The sequence below is a fragment of the Natator depressus genome, chromosome 8 (genome assembly GCF_965152275.1).
Source record: "Natator depressus isolate rNatDep1 chromosome 8, rNatDep2.hap1, whole genome shotgun sequence".
In the NCBI taxonomy this organism is placed as follows: domain Eukaryota; kingdom Metazoa; phylum Chordata; order Testudines; family Cheloniidae; genus Natator; species Natator depressus.
In genome coordinates, this window is record NC_134241.1 from 92654181 (window position 1) to 92673067 (window position 18887).

Consider the following 18887-nt stretch of genomic DNA (forward strand, 5'->3'; position numbering starts at 1 on the left):
TATTTCACCCTGTTTTAAAATCCTTTCTGCATTATTTTCTGTGTCTATTGTTTACATCAATCCTCAGTTAAACTATTAAGCCTCAGAATCACAGACTTCTATTTCTTAAGAAACAGGTGCTGTCAGAAATTTGCACGTGATACATGATTATGCAAGTTATATTGTTCTTTTTCTTCGTGGCCTAAGAGCTCTGTATTTTTTCTCTCTTTTCCTGTTGTCTTCTGTCTTATGGTGCTGATGATCTTTTTCCTGCTGCTTCTTTACATTTACATCTCTCTTTTTTTGGAGATAAAGGTGATGTGGCACCTCAGTGCATGCCAATTGCTGATGGCAGAAACAGTAGCTGATATGTCACTGTTGTATTTTATTCCTGTCTCATTTTGTAGACTCCTGCAACTCCAGGTGATGCCTTTATCCCATCTTCATGCCAGTCACTTCCTGCTAGTACAGACACTTTTGGTTCTGTACCTTTCAGCACTGCTGCTGTACCCTCAGGTAAGAACCCGATAGGATTATTTAAAGACTAATTTTAGGGGTGGTTATTTTGAAAATATTAGCTCAACTAAACTGTGGAACTCAGGGATCTGTTCTATGTCTCAACGTCCAAAACATAAGGGTTAAAAAAAAGTTTTCCACTATAGAAATGTGAAAGTACAGCCTGTCTACGGTAATGTACTTACTTACAGTAATGTCTTACAGTACTGTACTTCAGGACAAAGAAAATCCAAATCAGTACCAAGTCGAACCTTCAGTATATTGGGTTTGCTAACATCCAATGAAGTAAAGAAAGATCTGGGACTAAAAAGTCTCTGGAAGTTCAAGTATATAGTTTACATACCTATAAGCGATTGTTGTAATAGGAGAGGGAAAGTTATTTAGCTTTGGATTTCCAGTAATAACTGTGGACATTCTGAACTATGTACAGTAAATGATGGCACAGCAAGAAACATGAAAAATTTGTGACCATTTTTAAAGCTATTCCATGTAGCCAAAGTGTGACGTTTCAACTAGGCTTTGCTATGTTCCTCAAAGTGCTCAAAATTCAGAGTTCGTGTAAGATTCTGCACTGACATGCAGGAGATGTGGGTTTGACTTCTGGTCTTGCTCTCTGGTCTGCCAGGGGCTGGGAGCATTGCAAAAACAGCTCATTCCGTCCCATTTGGGAAGGAGAAAAAGGAGTGTCTTGAATCATTCAACAGTAGTTTTCTGGATGGTTAACACCTTCACTGCTATGATGTACTGCATCATCTGTCCTGAAATGTAACACAGTGGAAATCTTTTACTGTATCAATGTTCCATTATTATGTTAGCACTTGAAAGTAACATACCTGATACATGGAATAGAACCAGATAAGCACTTTGATCCTGTTTGTTAACTGGTTATGGAAAACTCTGATGTACTTCCAAAGAAGTACCCTCCAGTGTCCTTTCGTCAGAAAGGTCATAACTACAATGCTGTGTTTTGGGGTTATGGAGTGGGAAATTCCTCATTGCTCTGACAAAGTTGCGGAGGCTCCTACTTCACATTCCCCATCATAACCATTTGTTGAAATACATATTTAGCTATGTTATTGTTCTCCTTGGCTAAATGATTCCAAGATCAATTGCTTATGATTTTTGTTTGGCTGTCTTACTCCTTTACAGTTTGCATTTCAATAAACCCAGAAATAAACCAAAAGTAAAAGGTAAAAGCAGGGTAAGGAAAACTTATAGGTCAAGGAAAGGTTTCTTTTCTACTGCTATACCAGTAAAAAGAAGAGGAAAGAGAGATCCCACATTGTAAAATATTAACAATAAATTAAAATTATTAATGTAGCACTTGGGTCTCGTATTAATATAACATCATTTTGTATTAGTAAAACATAAGCTCTGTCACTTAGTTTCTTCTTTAATAGAGGTTTTCAGGGTAGAGTTTCAGAAATCCTTTTATATTAAACACAGTCGAAAACTCTGTTGGATTCATCTGCTTTTTTTCTTTTTAATTGTAAATGACACACTAAAGGTCTAGTCATACAGTCCAGACTCAGCCAAGATTCCCATTAGTTTGACAGGGAAGTTTTGTCTGAGCAGCGTCAAATCAAAGTTAGAATGTTTTAATGACTTTAGTTTTTAATATTCAACTCTTTCCCCTAGCTAGAAGGTTTTCATTATAAGCTATTACCCAGCGCAGTGTTTTGGCATCTATTATACAGTACTACATACCTCTAATTTTTCAAGTATGTTTTTTTAATTCATAGCATGCATGCTTAGCAGCTTCTGGGTGCTGAAGTAGCCAAGTGTGCTTTTTCATCTGTATTTGGTGAGGTTATGCCTTTATCTTTTATAGATCTTGCCTCAGTTATCTGTAACTTTCAGATAGGATTATTGCAAAGTGTTCTACTTAGTGCCAAGCCTGAAGACCACTAAGAAACATGAACTATTTGAAATTTAGCCATTCCTTTACTTAGGGTTGCTTCTCAGAGGGAGCCCATGTGCTTCATAATCTGCACTGTGTCCATTTCTGGGTGCAATTTAAAAGGTTGGTTTTCCTCTACAAAGCCCTTAATGGTTTGAGTCCTGCCTCCCTGAGAGAAAACCTCTATTATCATGAGATACAGTAGCAGTTGCAATCAAAGCAGGCCCCTGAGCTAACCGTCGTCTGGCTTGAACCGGAACGGTAAATTTGATGGCTCCCATCTGGGCCGACATACTAAGGACTGAATCAGGGACCTCCAGAGCAAAACGCATGAGCTGCTATAGCATGAGCTAACAAGGTAGAGTTCTTTAGTGAGGCTGTAACAGACTCCTGTTCTCTGCGGATCTAGCATAGAAGTGGGGTAGAGTTACACAAGATGGCATTTTTTGAGAGGAGTCCTCTGCTCTGGCGTTCACGTTATTCTTTCATCTACCAAAACCCAAGTTAGCTGATTTTCAAGGCAAACTGTGTTCCAACATGCCACCTTTTCTCTCTAGTTTATGGGAAGGGGGAGGATTCATGTGATTTGAGGAGGAGGGAAATAATTTTTTTCCCTAATGAGTGGGGATGGGGATTATTATTAAAGTCAGTCCAGTTACGCTTTATTTATTGAACTGTTTGTACACCTGCCAAGAGGACAGGATTGACACATTTAAGGAAGTGATTCAAATTGGTAAAAGTCCCTGTGACTCCTAACACAGTCTGTGTATTTTTGACTAACAGTGTTTCCTGTACCACATCCTCTTGCTGTTCATGTTCATGCGCTAAAACAATCCTGTTGTTATTCTTTAAGGTTATGTTGCAATGGGAGCTGTCCTGCCCTCCTTCTGGGGACAGCAACCCCTCGTTCAACAACAATTGGCCATGAGTGCTCAGCCTCCAGTTGCTCAGGTGATGCAGGGAGGACAGCCAATAGCATGGGGCCAACCTGGTATTTTTTCTCCTACCCAGCAACCATGGCCATCTGTAGCTGGTCAGTTCCAACCAACTGCCTTCATGCCAACACAAACTGTTATGCCTTTACAAGCAGCCATGTTTCAAGGTACCATTGCTCCCATAGCTACTGTTCCACCCACAAGCGATTCCACCAGATCAAGTCCGCAGACAGACAGGCCCAGACAGAAAATGGGAAAAGAAATGTTCAAAGATTTCCAGATGGCTCAGCCTCCGCCAGTGCCATCACGAAAACCAGACCAGCCTTCCCTCAGTTGTACCTCAGAGGCCTTCTCCAGCTATTTTAACAAAGTCGGGATGGCACAGGATGCAGATGATTGTGATGACTTTGACATCTCTCAATTAAATTTGACTCCTGTGACTTCTACAACGCCATCTACAAATTCACGTAAGTACCCAAATCCTTCCAGTCGCAGTCTCTTCCTCAAATGTGACCGTCTCCTCAAAGCTTTTCCCTTTTCTCTGGTGTACTATGTTGGACTACACGTGAGCTTAGTATCTTCATGCAAGATCAAGCTTGTTAGTGGCATCCTGGAGCTAGGGAAACATGATTTAGGTTACAAATTACAGAGGCGATTGAAATCAACAACTTCAAAGGTTGAAAGCTAAAATTTAATTTTTAATAAAACAGTAATAGGTCTGCTCTTCAAAATATGCCTAAACTATGCACATTTAAACTGGTTTGGAAAATATTAAAACTATTGATGAGAAAATATTCACTCAGTAGGCGTGAAATTCATCCCTACAGGGGGCCATTTTAAGTCCCACTCCAGCTGTATTTTTGGAGACTTCAGTAGGATTTAAGTGGTGAATAGGCCTTCTTCAGGCCCTCTGTACTGGAGTGAATTTCACTCTAGGTGCATAAATGTGCTAATACTGTGGAGTTGCAGAAAATTGTTTATAAAGAGATTCCATTAAACGAGTGCTAACACTGGTATAGATCTAACTCCCATGGAAGCCAACAGGTGTCTATTGAGTTGCATAGAAGCTAGATTGAACTTAATAACACTAATCATAGAAGACTCAAAGCAGGACCAATACCAACTAAATCATCTGTCATCTGCCACCACTGAGAACAGCCCAGCAAGCCATCCCAATGTGCAGAAAGAATAGCAAATATGGCACGTGACCAGGTTGGCTTAACAGAGAAATCTTCGGTGAGCTTAAACACAAAAAGGAAGCTTACAAGAAGTGGAAACGTGGACAGATGACTAGGGAGGAGTATAAAAATATTGCTCAACCATGCAGGGATGTAAAGCACAATTGGAGCTGCAGCTAGGAAAGGATGTGAAGGGTAACAAGAAGGGTTTCTACAGGTATGTTAGCAACAAGAAGAAGGTCAGGGAAAGTGTGGGACCTTTACTGAATGGGGGAGGCAACCTAGTGACAGATGATGTGGAAAAAGCTGAAGTACTCAATGCTTTTTTTGCCTTGGTCTTCACAAACAAGGTCAGCTCCCAGACTGCTTCACTGGGCAGCACAGTATGGGGAGGAGGTGAGCAGCCCTCAGTGGTGTAAGAACAGGTTAAGGACTGTTTAGAAAAGCTGGACATACACAAGTCCATGGGGCCGATTGCAATGTATCCAAGGGTGCTGAGGGAGTTGGCTGATGTGATTGCAGAGCCATTGGCCATTATCTTTGAAAACTCAAGGTGATCGGGAGAGGTCTCGGACAATTGGAAAAAGGCAAATATAGTGCCCATCTTTAAAAAAGGGAAGAAGGCGAATCCGGGGAACTATAGACCGGTCAGCCTCACCTCAGTCCCTGAAAAATCATGGAGCAGGTCCTCAAGGAATCCATTTGGAAGCACTTGGAGGAGAGAAGGTGATCAGGAAGAGTCAACATGGATTCACAAAGGGCAAGTCATGCCTGACCAACCAGATTGCCTTTGATGATGAGATAACTGGTTCTGTGGATATGGGGAAAGCAGTGGATGTGATATATCTTGACTTTAGCAAAGTTTTTGATACGATCCCCACAGTATTCTTGCCAGCAAGTTAAAAAAGTATGGATTGGATGAATGGACTATAAGGTGGATAGAAAGCTGGCTAGATCGTAGGACTCAACCGGTAGTGATCAATGGCTCGATGTCTAGTTGGCAGCTGGTATCAAGCAGAGTGCCCCAGGAGTCAGTCCTGGGGCCGGTTTTGTTTAACATCTTCATTAATGATCTGGATGATAGGAGGGACTGCACCCTCAGCAAGTTTGTGGATGACGCTAAGCTGGGAGGACAGGTAGATATGCCGGAGGGTAGGGACAGGTTTCCAAAGTGACCTAGACAAATTGGAGGATTGGGCTAAAAGAAATCTGATGAGGTTCAACAAGAACAAGTGCAGAGTCCTGCACTTAGGATGGAAGAATCCCATGCACCGCTACAGGGTGGGGACCAACTGGCTAAGCGGCAGTTTGGCAGAAAAAGACCCTGGGGGCTACAGTGGACGAGAAGCTGGATGTGAGTCAACAGTGTGCCCTTGTTGCCAAGAAGGCTAACGGCATATTGGGCTGCATTAGTAGGAGTGCTGCCAGCAGATTGAGGGAAGTGATTATTCCCCTCTATTGGGCATTGGTGAGGCCACATCTGGAGTATTGCATCCAGTTTGGGGCCCCCCACTACAGAAAGGATGTGGACAAATTGGAGAGAGTCCAGCGGAAGGCAACGAAAATGATTAAGGAGCTGGAGCACATGACTTATGAGGAAAAGCTGAGGGAACTGGACTTATTTAACCTGCAGAAGAGAAGAGTGAGGGGGGATTTAATAGCAGCCTTCAACTACCTGAAGGGGAGTTCCAGAGGTTGGAACTAGGCTGTTTTCAATGGTGGCAGATGACAGAACAAGGAGCTATAGTCTCAAGTTGCAGTGGGGGAGGTCTAGATTGGATATTAGGAAACACTATTTCACTAGGAAGGTGGTGAAGCACTGGAATGGGTTACTTAGGGAGGTGGTGGAATCTCCATCCTTAGAGGTTTTTAAGGCCTGGCTTGACAAAGCCCTGTCTGGGATGATTTAGTTGGGGGTGGTCCTGCTTTGAGCAGGGGGTTGGACTAGATGACCTCCTGAGGTCTCTTCCAACCCTAATCTTCTATGATTCTCTTTGTATCTGGGTGGATGCTGCTGCCATGCACTATAAGTTCTGTAGAGTGCTTTGACCTACTGCTATTTCAGGCTAGAGTGCAGTCGATTTACAACCCGGCTTTCCGTGCACTGTGTCTCCATATAGACAAGCCCTGTGTTTTCAGTCTACCTAAAGATGCACCATCAATATCTTTTTCTTGGCATTTGAAATTTCTTTTTGGTCAAAAACTCCCCCGACATCCATCTGGTCTAAAAACAAACATCCTAGTTTCTGAAAAGGCTGACAGAGGAAATAGGCTTTACATTAAGTTTGTTTGTTTCAAATCACAGAATTTGAACACTGATTTGTGGAGTTTTCTTATGTTGGGGTAAATGAATTTAAAGCATGGAATAAAAATAAGGAGTTGGTGACATTTTTGTTATAATTTTCAGTCTATAGACTATGATTTTGTTTGCTTCATTTTACAAAACACATCTTAGCAGAAAACAAGCAATTTAGGAATAATATAATTGGGGGGTTTAAGTATGACTAGATTTTCAATAGTGTGTCCATCTGAACAAATTTAATGAATTGATTTCCTATTATTATTTCCGTCATCTTTGTTTAGCTCCAACCCCTGCTCCTAGACAGAGTTCTCCATCAAAATCATCCGTGTCTCATACCAGTGATCCTACTGCAGATGACCTCTTCGAAGAGGGATTTGAAAGCCCAAGCAAAAGTGAAGAGCAGGAGGCTGTGAGTAGCATGTCTCCTAATACTAACTAGACTTTTCTAGCTAGAAAATATCAGGGAGTAACTGAAAGTTAGCTGGAAATGTCAAATAGATTTTTCAACAGGATTGGTGGATTTTTTTTTAAGGGAAGTTGCAGAGAACGTTCATTTCCAAGTATGGGTTTGATAGCTATCAAACATTAACAAGATATTTACAATAGTATGTATTCATATTAAGGAGCCAAACTCCGAGGTGATATGTAAAGCGGTGTAAGTTAGTTACCCTCAAACATCCATAAACCTACTTACACCACTTACGGATGTGTAAGGGACTTCAGGTTGATGTAACATACATGCCAAGGAAGCAGAAGAAGGTGTAAGAGTATATATGTTAAAACACTGTGGCCCACACTGACTTACACATTCTTACATTTTCTTGCTAGTTGCTATTCTTGTTACATACCTTACTTGTGGGCCTTTAGCATATGATTTTTCTCCATTAAGATTCCATTACACTTAGTGAGACTCAGTGGGCCAAAGTCAAAGGTTGGCTAAATGGGGATTGTATGTCATAAAATGCTCTGGTAATTGGGTTTGAGTTTAAGTCAAAGCAAGGCTAGACAGAGCCCAAGTTGCTGTAATTTACATGCAGATGGGATAGAAGAGGGCATAAAATACACAAGATTAGACTCTCTCTGATTCACATAGATTTGCTCATGAATTTAGTCGAAGATCTGCTTTCAGGGACTGGGCCTGCAGTCATTTTGGGTCTGACCAATGCCTATTGCAGTCGTGGCATCGCTTTCATCACCTTCAACAGGCATTAAATCAGTGCCTTTATGTATGCAACATCCATTTGAAGTCCATGCAAATTTTGAAAGCACATTAATTGTAGGATCTCACCCTTTGTGTTTTAAAACCTACAGTAGCTGCACGTGATAGAATGTGTCCCTAGCATGAAAATAACCTCTTACTGCCTTTTCACTTCCTGTTGTTGAGAAAAAAGGTGTTATGTTCTTGTATTCTAGCCTGATGGATCTCAGGCCTCTTCCAACAGTGATCCATTTGGTGAGCCTACTGGTGATACTATAAGTCCACAGGTCGGTAGCTAGATAGCGCAGGTTGGGGTAGGTATCTGTCCTTTTTTTCTCTCTCCATCTTGAGGTGTTCACTTATTCTTTTACCAATACCTACCGTCGCTTCCATGGATGCATCATTTATTTTTCCTTTACTACATCGTTCCCTTTCCCTCTCCACTCCCACCCCCTATTTATTCCTCATCCTCAGTGGTTTGCATGGCTTGTGCCGTTTGCTAAGTGTTTCACGTTGTGCACTTCTCTGTGTTGCAGCTGCCTACATGGTTTAAACCGGTGATACTCTGCAACTGGCGAGCCGCAAGCGGCTTTTTAATGCGTCTCCTGCCGCTCTTTGCAGCACCTGATATTAAAATCATGTGTGATTTAATTATTAACCGGACTAAGTTATGAACTGATCAGGAGGCTTTTACTATGTTATTAGCCATTTAAGTTATCAACTTGCACTAAGTTATTAACTTATTTGCTGGGAGGGAAAAAAAATACACACATAAATTAAATATTTCTAGTCACGCTGTTTAAATATGAATAGTACTATAGTAAATGAAACAATGAGTTCACACCGCTGTGGCTCCTTCGGGTAATGGTGATCGCTAATTTGGCTCCTGAATCATGAGGTCTGAGTATCACTGGTTCAAACGAATGTACTGTGAGTGCAGACTTGTTTTTAAGTGATGTCAGAATTTTAGGGAGTAAATACAGAAATTTCAGCTATTACTAGTAAACCTCAATATGTTGTGCAGAAGTTTATCTTAGGTAAAAATGATACTGGTATTTGCACAGATGTAACAGATTCAGTGGAATAAAACAACTTGCCCACTGGAAGGAATTTTAAAAAGTAAATAAATAAAGATGTGCCCACACGTCCCCCTAAATCAGTGTGGTAGAGCAGTTGCAGAACTCCATTTATTATTATCTGTATATAAAAAATGTAATACTGAAGTTGAAGTTTTTGGCTTTTTATTTCCAATGTCAAATTAAAACCATCAGGAAGTGATGGCGATTTTACATATGCACATTTTAGGTATGATGATTTTCATTAATTGACCATGACACATAAAACAGTGTTAAATCCAGTTATATGGGGGAGATGATCTTTGCATCTTTTTCCTTACAGAACGCATCGGAAATGTAGCACTTAGTGAAAGTTCTGTGTGACACTCAGATATTTTCAGCCCAGTATATACGTTTTGCAAAGAGACAGTGAAGCTACAGTGATTCCGGTTGTTGAGCATTGTCTTTCCATCCAAATATGTTTTAACGTTACGATTTGAAGAATATGTTTAATTAGCTGTGCTCTTTTGTCATTCATATTTTTTAACACTCAAATATGTGAATTACTATAGCTTCTGTTTCTCAGCACGCTGCTGCTGGAACAAATCCCTTACATTGATAGAATAATTTTCATTTTTGTCTAGATACTGCACTATATTCAACAGCTACTTATGTATCTTAAGCATAAATAAGTTTTCTCTTCTGAAAATGAATAGTTGCTTTAGGAGCCCACTTGCTTAATATATTAAATCTGGTGAAAGAATTTAAGATAACTTTGGTACATTTTGGGGGCATTTCGACTATTTACTAACCATACATAATGCAGTGCAAAAAGCATCACACCAGTCTTCAGCAGCATAAGGATGAGTGTAAGGGGAAGCAAAAGTGGCTCTAAGCCATCTTTATGCCTCCGTAAATTTGGGTCCAAAGATGTTCGAGTGGTGGAATCCACCACAGGTCAAGTCAGAGCACCCAGAAGGCTAATTTAAATGAGCTAGAGTTGCTCCCTAAGGATCATTCCACCAGCAGAGGTTGGTGGACCACATGGTAATTCAGATCCACCTTTTCCTGCTCCCTTCTGCCCCAGCCAGCATTGACACAACCCCTGCACTGGGGAGTCGTGTACCGCTAGAGGCTGGCAATAAGCCAGCTATGCCAGCTTTGTACCTTTCCAGGATTCCCCCATTGTGAACTTTAATTGGAGGTTGAAGATCTGGGCCTTCTCCCCATATTACAGTGTCTCTGCAAAATACATCTACAGATTTATGAACAAATGTTTATTGATGATTATCACTATTAAGTATCAGGGTCAAGGTAATTTTCAGAACTATCTGACAGTAATGAAGAATTCCTCCTTCTCATTTGTTGACTGATACAAAGATGGCTCGTGCATTTCATACAAGTTTTGCTTATCAAGGCTACTGCAGGTTGCTTGTGACAACCATCAAAGTCGATTGTTACATACTACATCAGATTGTACACTCCTTGTGGCAGAGATGTCTTTTTGTTCTGTTTGTATATTGCCAAGCACAATGGAGAGAACTAGGGCTCCTAGACACTACAGTAATACAAATTATAACCACAATTTCTGGTTGATTTCAATGTTGTCATTCATTTTGGGCCTAGCCAGAAGTACATGTTTCACAATTCAACTTATTCAAGTTAACACACATTATCATTACATCATATAACTCTGGGCAATATAAAATATCATTGTTATTTATTATTTGTATTGTAGTCATGTCTAGGGGCTCTAGTCATGGACCAGGGCCCTGTTGTGTTACACAGTATGCAAACACAGAACAAAAATGCAGTCCCTGCCCAAAGAGCTTACAATCTAAATACCATAGGGTCTCAATTCAGTACCATTCAACAGCAGACTAGAAGAAATCCACTTGCTAGGATCAGTTCCTCTTACACAGAAACATTGTATCATCAATGAAAGGGGGGGGGGGCTAAGTTCAGGAGAGACTCCAAGGAGAATTTTTAATTCAACACGTAAAATAGCGTATATGTCAGGCCAAGCATTTTTTTAGCCTCATTGTAATGAGAAACATACTCTAGTACAAAAGAAGACCTAGGATTACAATCTGTGTAGAGGCTGTTTTTTTACATTAAAAGGTAGATGAGATCACATGGTCATTTCAGAACCTAGTTCTTTATTGCAAGAATCGCATAATATACAAGTGGGATGAATGGACTTCCCAAGAACATTTTGTTTGCAGTGTTGTTTTAGCTGTGTTGGTCCCAGGATATTAGCAATACAAGGTGGGTGAGGTAATATCTTTTATTGGACCAGCTTCTGTTGGTGAAAGCGACAAGCTTTTGAGCTACACAAAACTCGTTTTCAGACCAGAAGAATTCTGTGTAGCTCAAAAACTTGTCTCTTTCACCAACAGAAGCTGGTCCAATAAAAGACATTACGTCACCCACCTTGTCCTTTCCAAGAACAGGACATTCTATGATACATTATGAAGGGATTTCAGAGTTTATCTGTTCCCAGCATCTTCATAATCAGCTCTGCACATATAATATCTTCTATCTCAGTGTATTCAGGTACAGTATAGTCACCAACTGATATTTCTTAATCTGATTTATTTCCTATGTTAACCGTTTGGTTTCTCAGTTCCTTGCAGTCTTAGGTGTTCTCGTTTAGACTAAGTTGGCATTTTTCAGTTGCTATCTCCATGTCTGTATTTCTCCTCTCATCCTCTTGTAGTTTTAAACTGAATCTTTCCAACTTCTTATCACAGAGCAGCCATTGTCACAACTAACTTGTTTAGTAATGGCTGTTGAGTGCTTAGGTAAATCTGGTATTTATTGATAAGTTAAATCTTTGCCCCACTGTTGTTTGAGACCAAAAGCAGGCAGGCCTGACTTCACAGCTAAAGGAAGCTTGAGTATCTGCAGAGCTATTCCTAATAAGAATTTAATCCAGTCATTTTCTCTCTGGTTGAGAAAAGCAAATTTGTGAAGTGATTGTACAGAAAGGAGGAGAAAAACAGTGTATAAAAAGAATGCTTTCATTAGCTGGGTTTTGATTTATGCTTGAGGTGGCATAATCCTATTTCCCTTTCTAGATTACCAAAGTGAAAGGGGAAGAAAAAAGAAAATATTTGTTTAGCTAAAATTCTGTAAAATAAGCTACATATCTTACTTCTCCGTTGCCTAGTCAAAGCAGTATTGACAATAGAAAAGGGATTTTCAGTTATTCTGCCTTAGTCCCTGTGGATACCATCACCATGTATAAAAAGTATGGGCCTGATCCTGAGATATGTCGAGTACCTGCAACTCTTACTGGTGCGGAAGTTGCTGGTCCTCAGTATATTTCAAGTTCAGCCACTAACTCTACATCAGCAGGGACTTGTAATCTTTATCAGCATATTGATCCATTATCAAGCAACACTGGATAGTTTCAGTGGTGAAAGTCAATGCAAGTAAGAGTGTGAGACGGGACGAAGTGACCTTTGGCTTTTTGACATCAATGTATTTGGTTCATCCATGACTCGCATCTCAAGAATATACATGTTAACTGTGGAAGTAATTCTTCTAGGTCATTTGAATCTGAACCCTAGTCCCTGATATCCTAGTACCACAAAAATAATACAGTCCTTTGTGGACTATTGGGACTAATTCCTACAGAAGAGTAAGGTCTGACAGTGAGCAAGCTCTGAAAAAGTGCAAGGTGTTCTTTGGCACCACGTTTATTTCAACACAAGCTATTTAAAGTAATGGAACAAATACAGATGCAATGATTTGTTACCCAGTGTTCATGTATGTGAATCTTAGAAGTGATTCTCGGCAAATCTTCAAAATATTTGTGGCTAGAGCTGATCACGTTCTCCTGGAGCAATCCTTCCTAGAAAAGCTCTGCAACTACTGTCTGAAGTGTGTGCAGACAACTGTAAGATCTTGAAATAAGTCAAACTCATGATGCTGTTGTCATCACTGACATATGTCAGTAGTCCAACAATTAGCTTGTTGTCTCCTGGCTTCCATCTCTGGGTGGTAAGAAAACAACATGTGTCCTCCTTGACAAAAGTACTTACTGGGTTTATCAGTTCCAGGATGGACTATTATAAGCCAGCTGTTAATCTATGCTAAGCAAGATGATGAACCATAGAGGGTATAATACATTGATGCTGCCCAACGTGCCCTGGCTTTCCATCAACTTCAAGGTTCTGGCATTGTATTAGGAATCTCAGAACAGAATAGACTCACAACATCTCAGAGACCTCTTTCCAGGATCCATCAGTTCAGCTTAATTCAATAAACTCAATCAGAGCCTAGATAGAAACTTGTAGGGTTGGTGGTAGCTCCTTCCCTGCAGTTGGCTGTAAACTCTGGAACGTCCACTGAAAGGAAATCATGAAGAGTCCCATTTTGCCCTTTGCAGGCCCAGTCACCTCTTCACCATGATATTCTCCAAAGAACCTGAACAGGAAAAAAAATAGCAGCAGTGCAATTCTAGATAGCAACCCTAAATTACACCAGGACCAAGAGGGTGAGATTGTCTTTCTGGACTGTCCTCACAACTGTCTGTACTAAGATACTAAGTGACTTGCCTTTTAAAATTCTAATAGTTAATTAAATGTTGGACATTGGAAAATGTTTCCAGTCTGATATAGTCACTATAACATCCAAAACACTGAATATCAAATAATATTAACTAAATAGATGATTGGAGTAAAATTTACACAGCTACTGGAATTTAAACACAATTAAAGGTATTTTGAAAAATACCTTAAGCATCAGTAAAAGAATAGGACAAGCCCTTCTATTACACCAGGGTGTATACTTTTTGACTGCTGTCAGGTCCCTTAGAGCCTGGTTTATTGAATCTGGGTTTTATACACACAAAGCATGTTGTATCAAAGACACATTACACTCCAGAGTGCTGTTCTCCCAGATTCCCTTAACCTCCCTTTTCTGCTGCAGATTCTCAGCACAGGCTGGATGATCAGAAAGTCCAGTCTCATTTCATGAAGCTTATCTGCTGAGATTGTGCTTATTGATCACCTAGCCAGAAGGAAAACCCTGTGCTGAAAATCTGCATGAGAGGAGCGAGGTTAAAGAAATCTGAGAGGACAGCAACTGTAGAATGTAATGCATCTTTTATGCAGCATTGTACATGTACAATGTATATTGAAATGATCACTTGAGGACTGCAGAAAGTTGCCAATGAACACCCGCAAGTCTTGTGCATGCTCTCACATCACAAACCCACCCTGATACCGACACTTGTTGATTATGCCCTACAGTAACTGATTTGTTTGAGGAGAATATATTAGTAATACATTAAAAATGGAATTATGTTTATAATGTTTACATCCAGTTAGCTGATACAGTTCTAAGCCAGAGCTGTGAACAGTCACCCAAATAAATGCATGTTGTTTGCTTTTGGTATCGATTATTACAAAAAACACCCCTTAAAAAGAAATATTGAAGTATGAGGTATAACTTCAACAAAAATATGTAGTTATTTTTTGAAAAAAATACTGTTCATTGCAATCAAGGGTAAGTAGGCCAAACTTCTTCAAACTTGGGGGCCTAAAGTTATGGTCCTAAATAAATGGCCAGATTTTCAGAGGTACTGAATATCCACAGTTCCCAGTGAGATCGGCACTCATCACCTCTAAATACAGGGTATTACTTTAGTTTCCCAGATATGGATTTAGATGCCTCATTTCAGGCACCTATCTTTGAACATTTTGGACCTACTTCCTAATAGGCCAGGCCCTTTTCTCAAATAATTGACTTGGGTGCCCATATCCTTTTTCATTGAACATTTATAATCACAGTCATTTGTTTTTAACAGACACTGTCCACAATAAGTAGCCATACACTGGCAACTGAGTAGGGTTGAGCCAAACACTAATTTGATTATTGATTGCAAATATGGATGGGGAGAGTCACTTTTTACAGCATCTATGATAAACTGCACATCTTAATGTCAATGGAACACTTCAAGTAATATTTAGCAATGAAAAAGAAGTATCCATTTCTGTTCAGTGCACAGAAGCTCAGTTTCCTCCTATAGTTAGGGCCCTACCAAATTCACTGTACATTTTAATCAATTTCACGGTCATGGGATTTTAAAAATAGTAAATGTCATTATTTCAGCTATTTAAATCTGAAATTTTACGATGGTGTAATTGTTGGGATCCTGACCCAAAAAGAAGTTGGCGGGGGGTTGCAAAGTTACTGTGTGGGGGGGTGTTGCAGTACTGTTACCCTAAATTCTGCGCTGCTGCTGCTGATGGCTCTGCCTTCAGAGCTGGGCAGCTGGAGAGCGGCAGCTGTTGGCCAGGAGCCCAGCTCTGAAGGCAGAGCCATCTGCACTGCTGTCTGCAGAGCTGGGCCCTCAGTCAGCAGCTGCCGCTCCCCAACCACCCAGCTCTCAAGGCAGCAGCGCAGCATAAGGGTGGCAGGGTACGGTTTTGCCACCCGTACTTCTGCACTGCTGCTGGCGGGGCGCTGCCTTCAGAGCTGGGCACCCCACCAACAGCTGCTGCTCTCCGGCCTCCCAGCTCTGAAGGCAGCGCGGAAGGAAGGGTGGCAATGCCGCAACCCCCCTAAAATAACCTTGCAGCCCCCCCTGCAACTCCCTTTTGGATCAGGACCCCCAATTTGAGAAACGCTGTTCTCCCCCGTGAAATCTGTATCGTTTAGGCTAAAAGCACACAAAAGATCAGCTTTCACAGGAGGAGACCAGATTTCACAGTCCATGATGCGTTTTTCATGGCCGTGAATTTTGTAGGGCCCTACCTATAGGAACTGGATATTCCAGCATTTTTCTGATATTGCCATTGGGTCCAACCGTCCTGTCTCATACAAGGGGAAAACTCTGTGAGGTTCAAGACATCTACATGAACTGTCAACCCTCCGTGCTACTTTCAGGCTCCTATTTTCCCTGACAGGAGCCTCACTCAAGAATCATTCTCCCATTTGCTCCTTCTGCCGTTACCAATATCCTACTGTCCCCCATTGGGAGGAAGGTAGAAAGCTTAGAGTAAAGGTTAATGCTGCTCTGAGAATCATTAAGTTTGGTTGCCTTTAAGTGGTATTTCATCTGAGTTTTGATAGGAATGCACTCTGTAAGAAGACCGCTTTTCATTTCTGCTTCCCTCATCCCTCTGGCAGGGACACCCACAGAGCCCTGCATGTGTGGTGTTTGTGAGGAGGGGCTACCTGTGGTCTTGAGAGGATGAGATGAGCATGCTCTTTAGAATCTGCTCTCCTCTCTTCTTTTTTTATTTTTTATTTGCAGGACCTTTCTGTCCCTTTGTGCTGTCCTTTGCTCCTCCCCAAAGCATTGCTGTTAATTCTTCACTGCTGGGGTATGGTCAACAACCACTCTCTGAATTTTCTCAGACTAATCTTAGAAGATCATTCTCTGTCTCTGACAAAAACAGAATTTCTTATTGAGAAGATCACCTGGAATCTTGCTTTGGCAGTAGGAAGGGAAACCCTATTAAAGGAGAGACAAAAGTGCCTAACCCCATCCTTTATCTGCCAGGGCTCTGGGAGAACAGAAAAAAAAATGTAAATGAAGTCAGAGTGGCATTATGATTACTTTGGCCACCTTAAATGTATGTTCCAGATGAACACTGGGTGAAATTAGGCAAACATCTAATGTTTTCCTCTTTGTGCCTAATATGCTGGAGAAACTCTTGAAGAAGAGTTCATCCTGACATATATGTAAATCTCCTATATGATTACAAGGTCGGTGAGATCTTGGGGATCTGCCACTTAAGTGCATCTGCATAAGTTAGAGCTATTTGAGGACAGCTTTAATAAGCGCACACGACATTTTCAGAGATTTTTTTTCTTTGTAGCATTTAATAACTGGAATTCTTGTCCTGGATTAATTGTCCCTTTTTTTTCCCCTACCCCAGGACCAGCAACTGCCAGGAGAGTGGCCTATCATGCGTTAAATTTCTCATGTTAATTAGTACTGATTTTCTCTGGACTAGCCAGGATCATTCTGCCAGTTCTGTGTCGACTGTGCATGAAAATTCGGCGCAGGTGGGGTGTTCTTCAGAACAGAGCATATGAGCCATATTTCTGGTCACCTCTTCTGCGTACCTTCAGTTTTTCAAGCTCACAACATATGTGTGCTTCTGACTGTAGATAATTGCTTCACCCCTTAACCAAATCATTCAGGAGAAGATTTTTCTTACTGTTCACCAATTGCCATTGTTAGCTCGGGGTTGGCATGGGTAGGAGAGGGACAGCTCGAACCTTTGCAACGTACAGCTGTTTTGAGGAGTAAAGTGAAGACGGGCACAGAGCGACAGATGGGCTTCAACTGAGATGTATGGAAGCAGTTCACACATTATGGGAAAACCACATCCCACTGGTCTGCAGCCATGGAGAGTTTAACAGTAGGGCAGGATTTTATGAGTTTGTACCAGGAGTGTGAAATCCCCATGAGCCATAGAGCCTAGGTGTGTGTGGGATCTCTGCAAATGGGGACACAGCAGTGACTGAAAGTGAGAAAAGTGGTTCCAGCACTACGTTTCCCCCAGCCATTGTTCCTCCATAAAAGCACAATCAACACTGAGGCTGTATAGGATCCATGGAAAAGCTCGACTCCTGCAAATTCACATGGGAATGAAGGATTCCTTCTCTTAACTCCAGAGAAACTCCCTCGCACACAGACCAGCAGCTTGGGCATTACACTGAGGCCAGGATTTGAGTTGTGGATAGTTCACACTTCAGGCTGTGTGTGTGCAGATTCAGGAAAGCAGGCGTGTGTTGGTTTACATTCAGCAGGTTACCTTTGCAACTGTAATGGCTAGAAACTAATGAGTAGCCACCAACTCAACACAATAAGCTTTCTTATTCCCCATTGGCCAGTTGTTTAGTTTGCCAAACCCTATAACTTATTTATTTCATGTTAGCTTTTGCTGTCCTCTCTGTAATGTGAATTTGATTCTAACGGCTAAATTTAACTTCATACCATGGTATTTGAATATTTATCATATTGTGTGTGGAAAGTTAATGCAATGTGGCATTAATTAGCCTTTCTGCCTGTCTCGTTCTCTTTTGAGGTGTCATTCTCAGTTTAAAAGGTTAGTTTCTGAAAATGAAGTAGAGGGCAGTCTTACAATATCTTGCAGCCAGAATGAATATAGTATCAAGAAAACACAGTGTCAGATATATGAAATATCACTCTGAAGACATGGCAGTGTTCTATTTCTAAGAAATTCATAATAAAATACCTGTTGAGCAAAACAGCATGCTTTCTTTCAGTAGTGATATAATTAGACTTATCATCAACCCCTGCAAAATTAACTTTCATGGTTTTTCATATCGGAACTCATAACATATATAGTAGAAATGTAAAGTTTATTAATCTTAAATCTAATTGCAGTGTCATGAGGTCATCTTACAATAGCAATTTATCTGTTAGCAAACATTAGTTCTATATCAACCATATAAAAATACCCAGCTATGTTTTGTGCTGTAATGTTTGGGCCAGATCCTTAGCCTGACATCCGTGGAGTTATGGTGATTTGCACCACCGAAGGATCTGGCCCATGAACTTCAGAATATCTAGATATATAATTATTACTGAATTTCTTCACACACACATACCCACCAACACCTCCTGAGAACCAGTGTACAGTGCATATGGTAAAGTTTAATTGAGGCTCAGTATATGTCTGAAACTTCTCTCTGATGTAATGTTGAATTGCTTTTTCTTAAAAATTCCTTTGGGAAGCCATAATCATTCAACACATGAAGGCAAGCAAACATTTCCTTAGCTGTTACCTTTGGGTTTTCTCTCTAGATGCATTGCTATTCACAAGCAGATG

At 40.8% G+C, this 18887-nt stretch overlaps 1 protein-coding gene across 11 annotated transcripts in view; it reads left to right on the top strand.

Annotated features, from left to right (window-relative positions):
* Positions 1-18887, top strand: part of DAB1 (DAB adaptor protein 1) — a 665352-nt gene that overhangs the window by 643166 nt on the left and 3299 nt on the right. For 10 of the 11 annotated variants that reach the window (XM_074961667.1, XM_074961662.1, XM_074961656.1 and 7 more), the window contains 4 exons: positions 387-495; positions 3249-3797; positions 7092-7219; positions 8224-8322. In XM_074961667.1, the coding sequence (XP_074817768.1) occupies positions 387-495; positions 3249-3797; positions 7092-7219; positions 8224-8307 (870 nt within the window). In that variant the 3' untranslated portion in view covers positions 8308-8322. The remainder of the gene's footprint in view (positions 1-386; positions 496-3248; positions 3798-7091; positions 7220-8223; positions 8323-18887) is intronic. The other variant, XM_074961664.1, reaches the window with a different exon arrangement.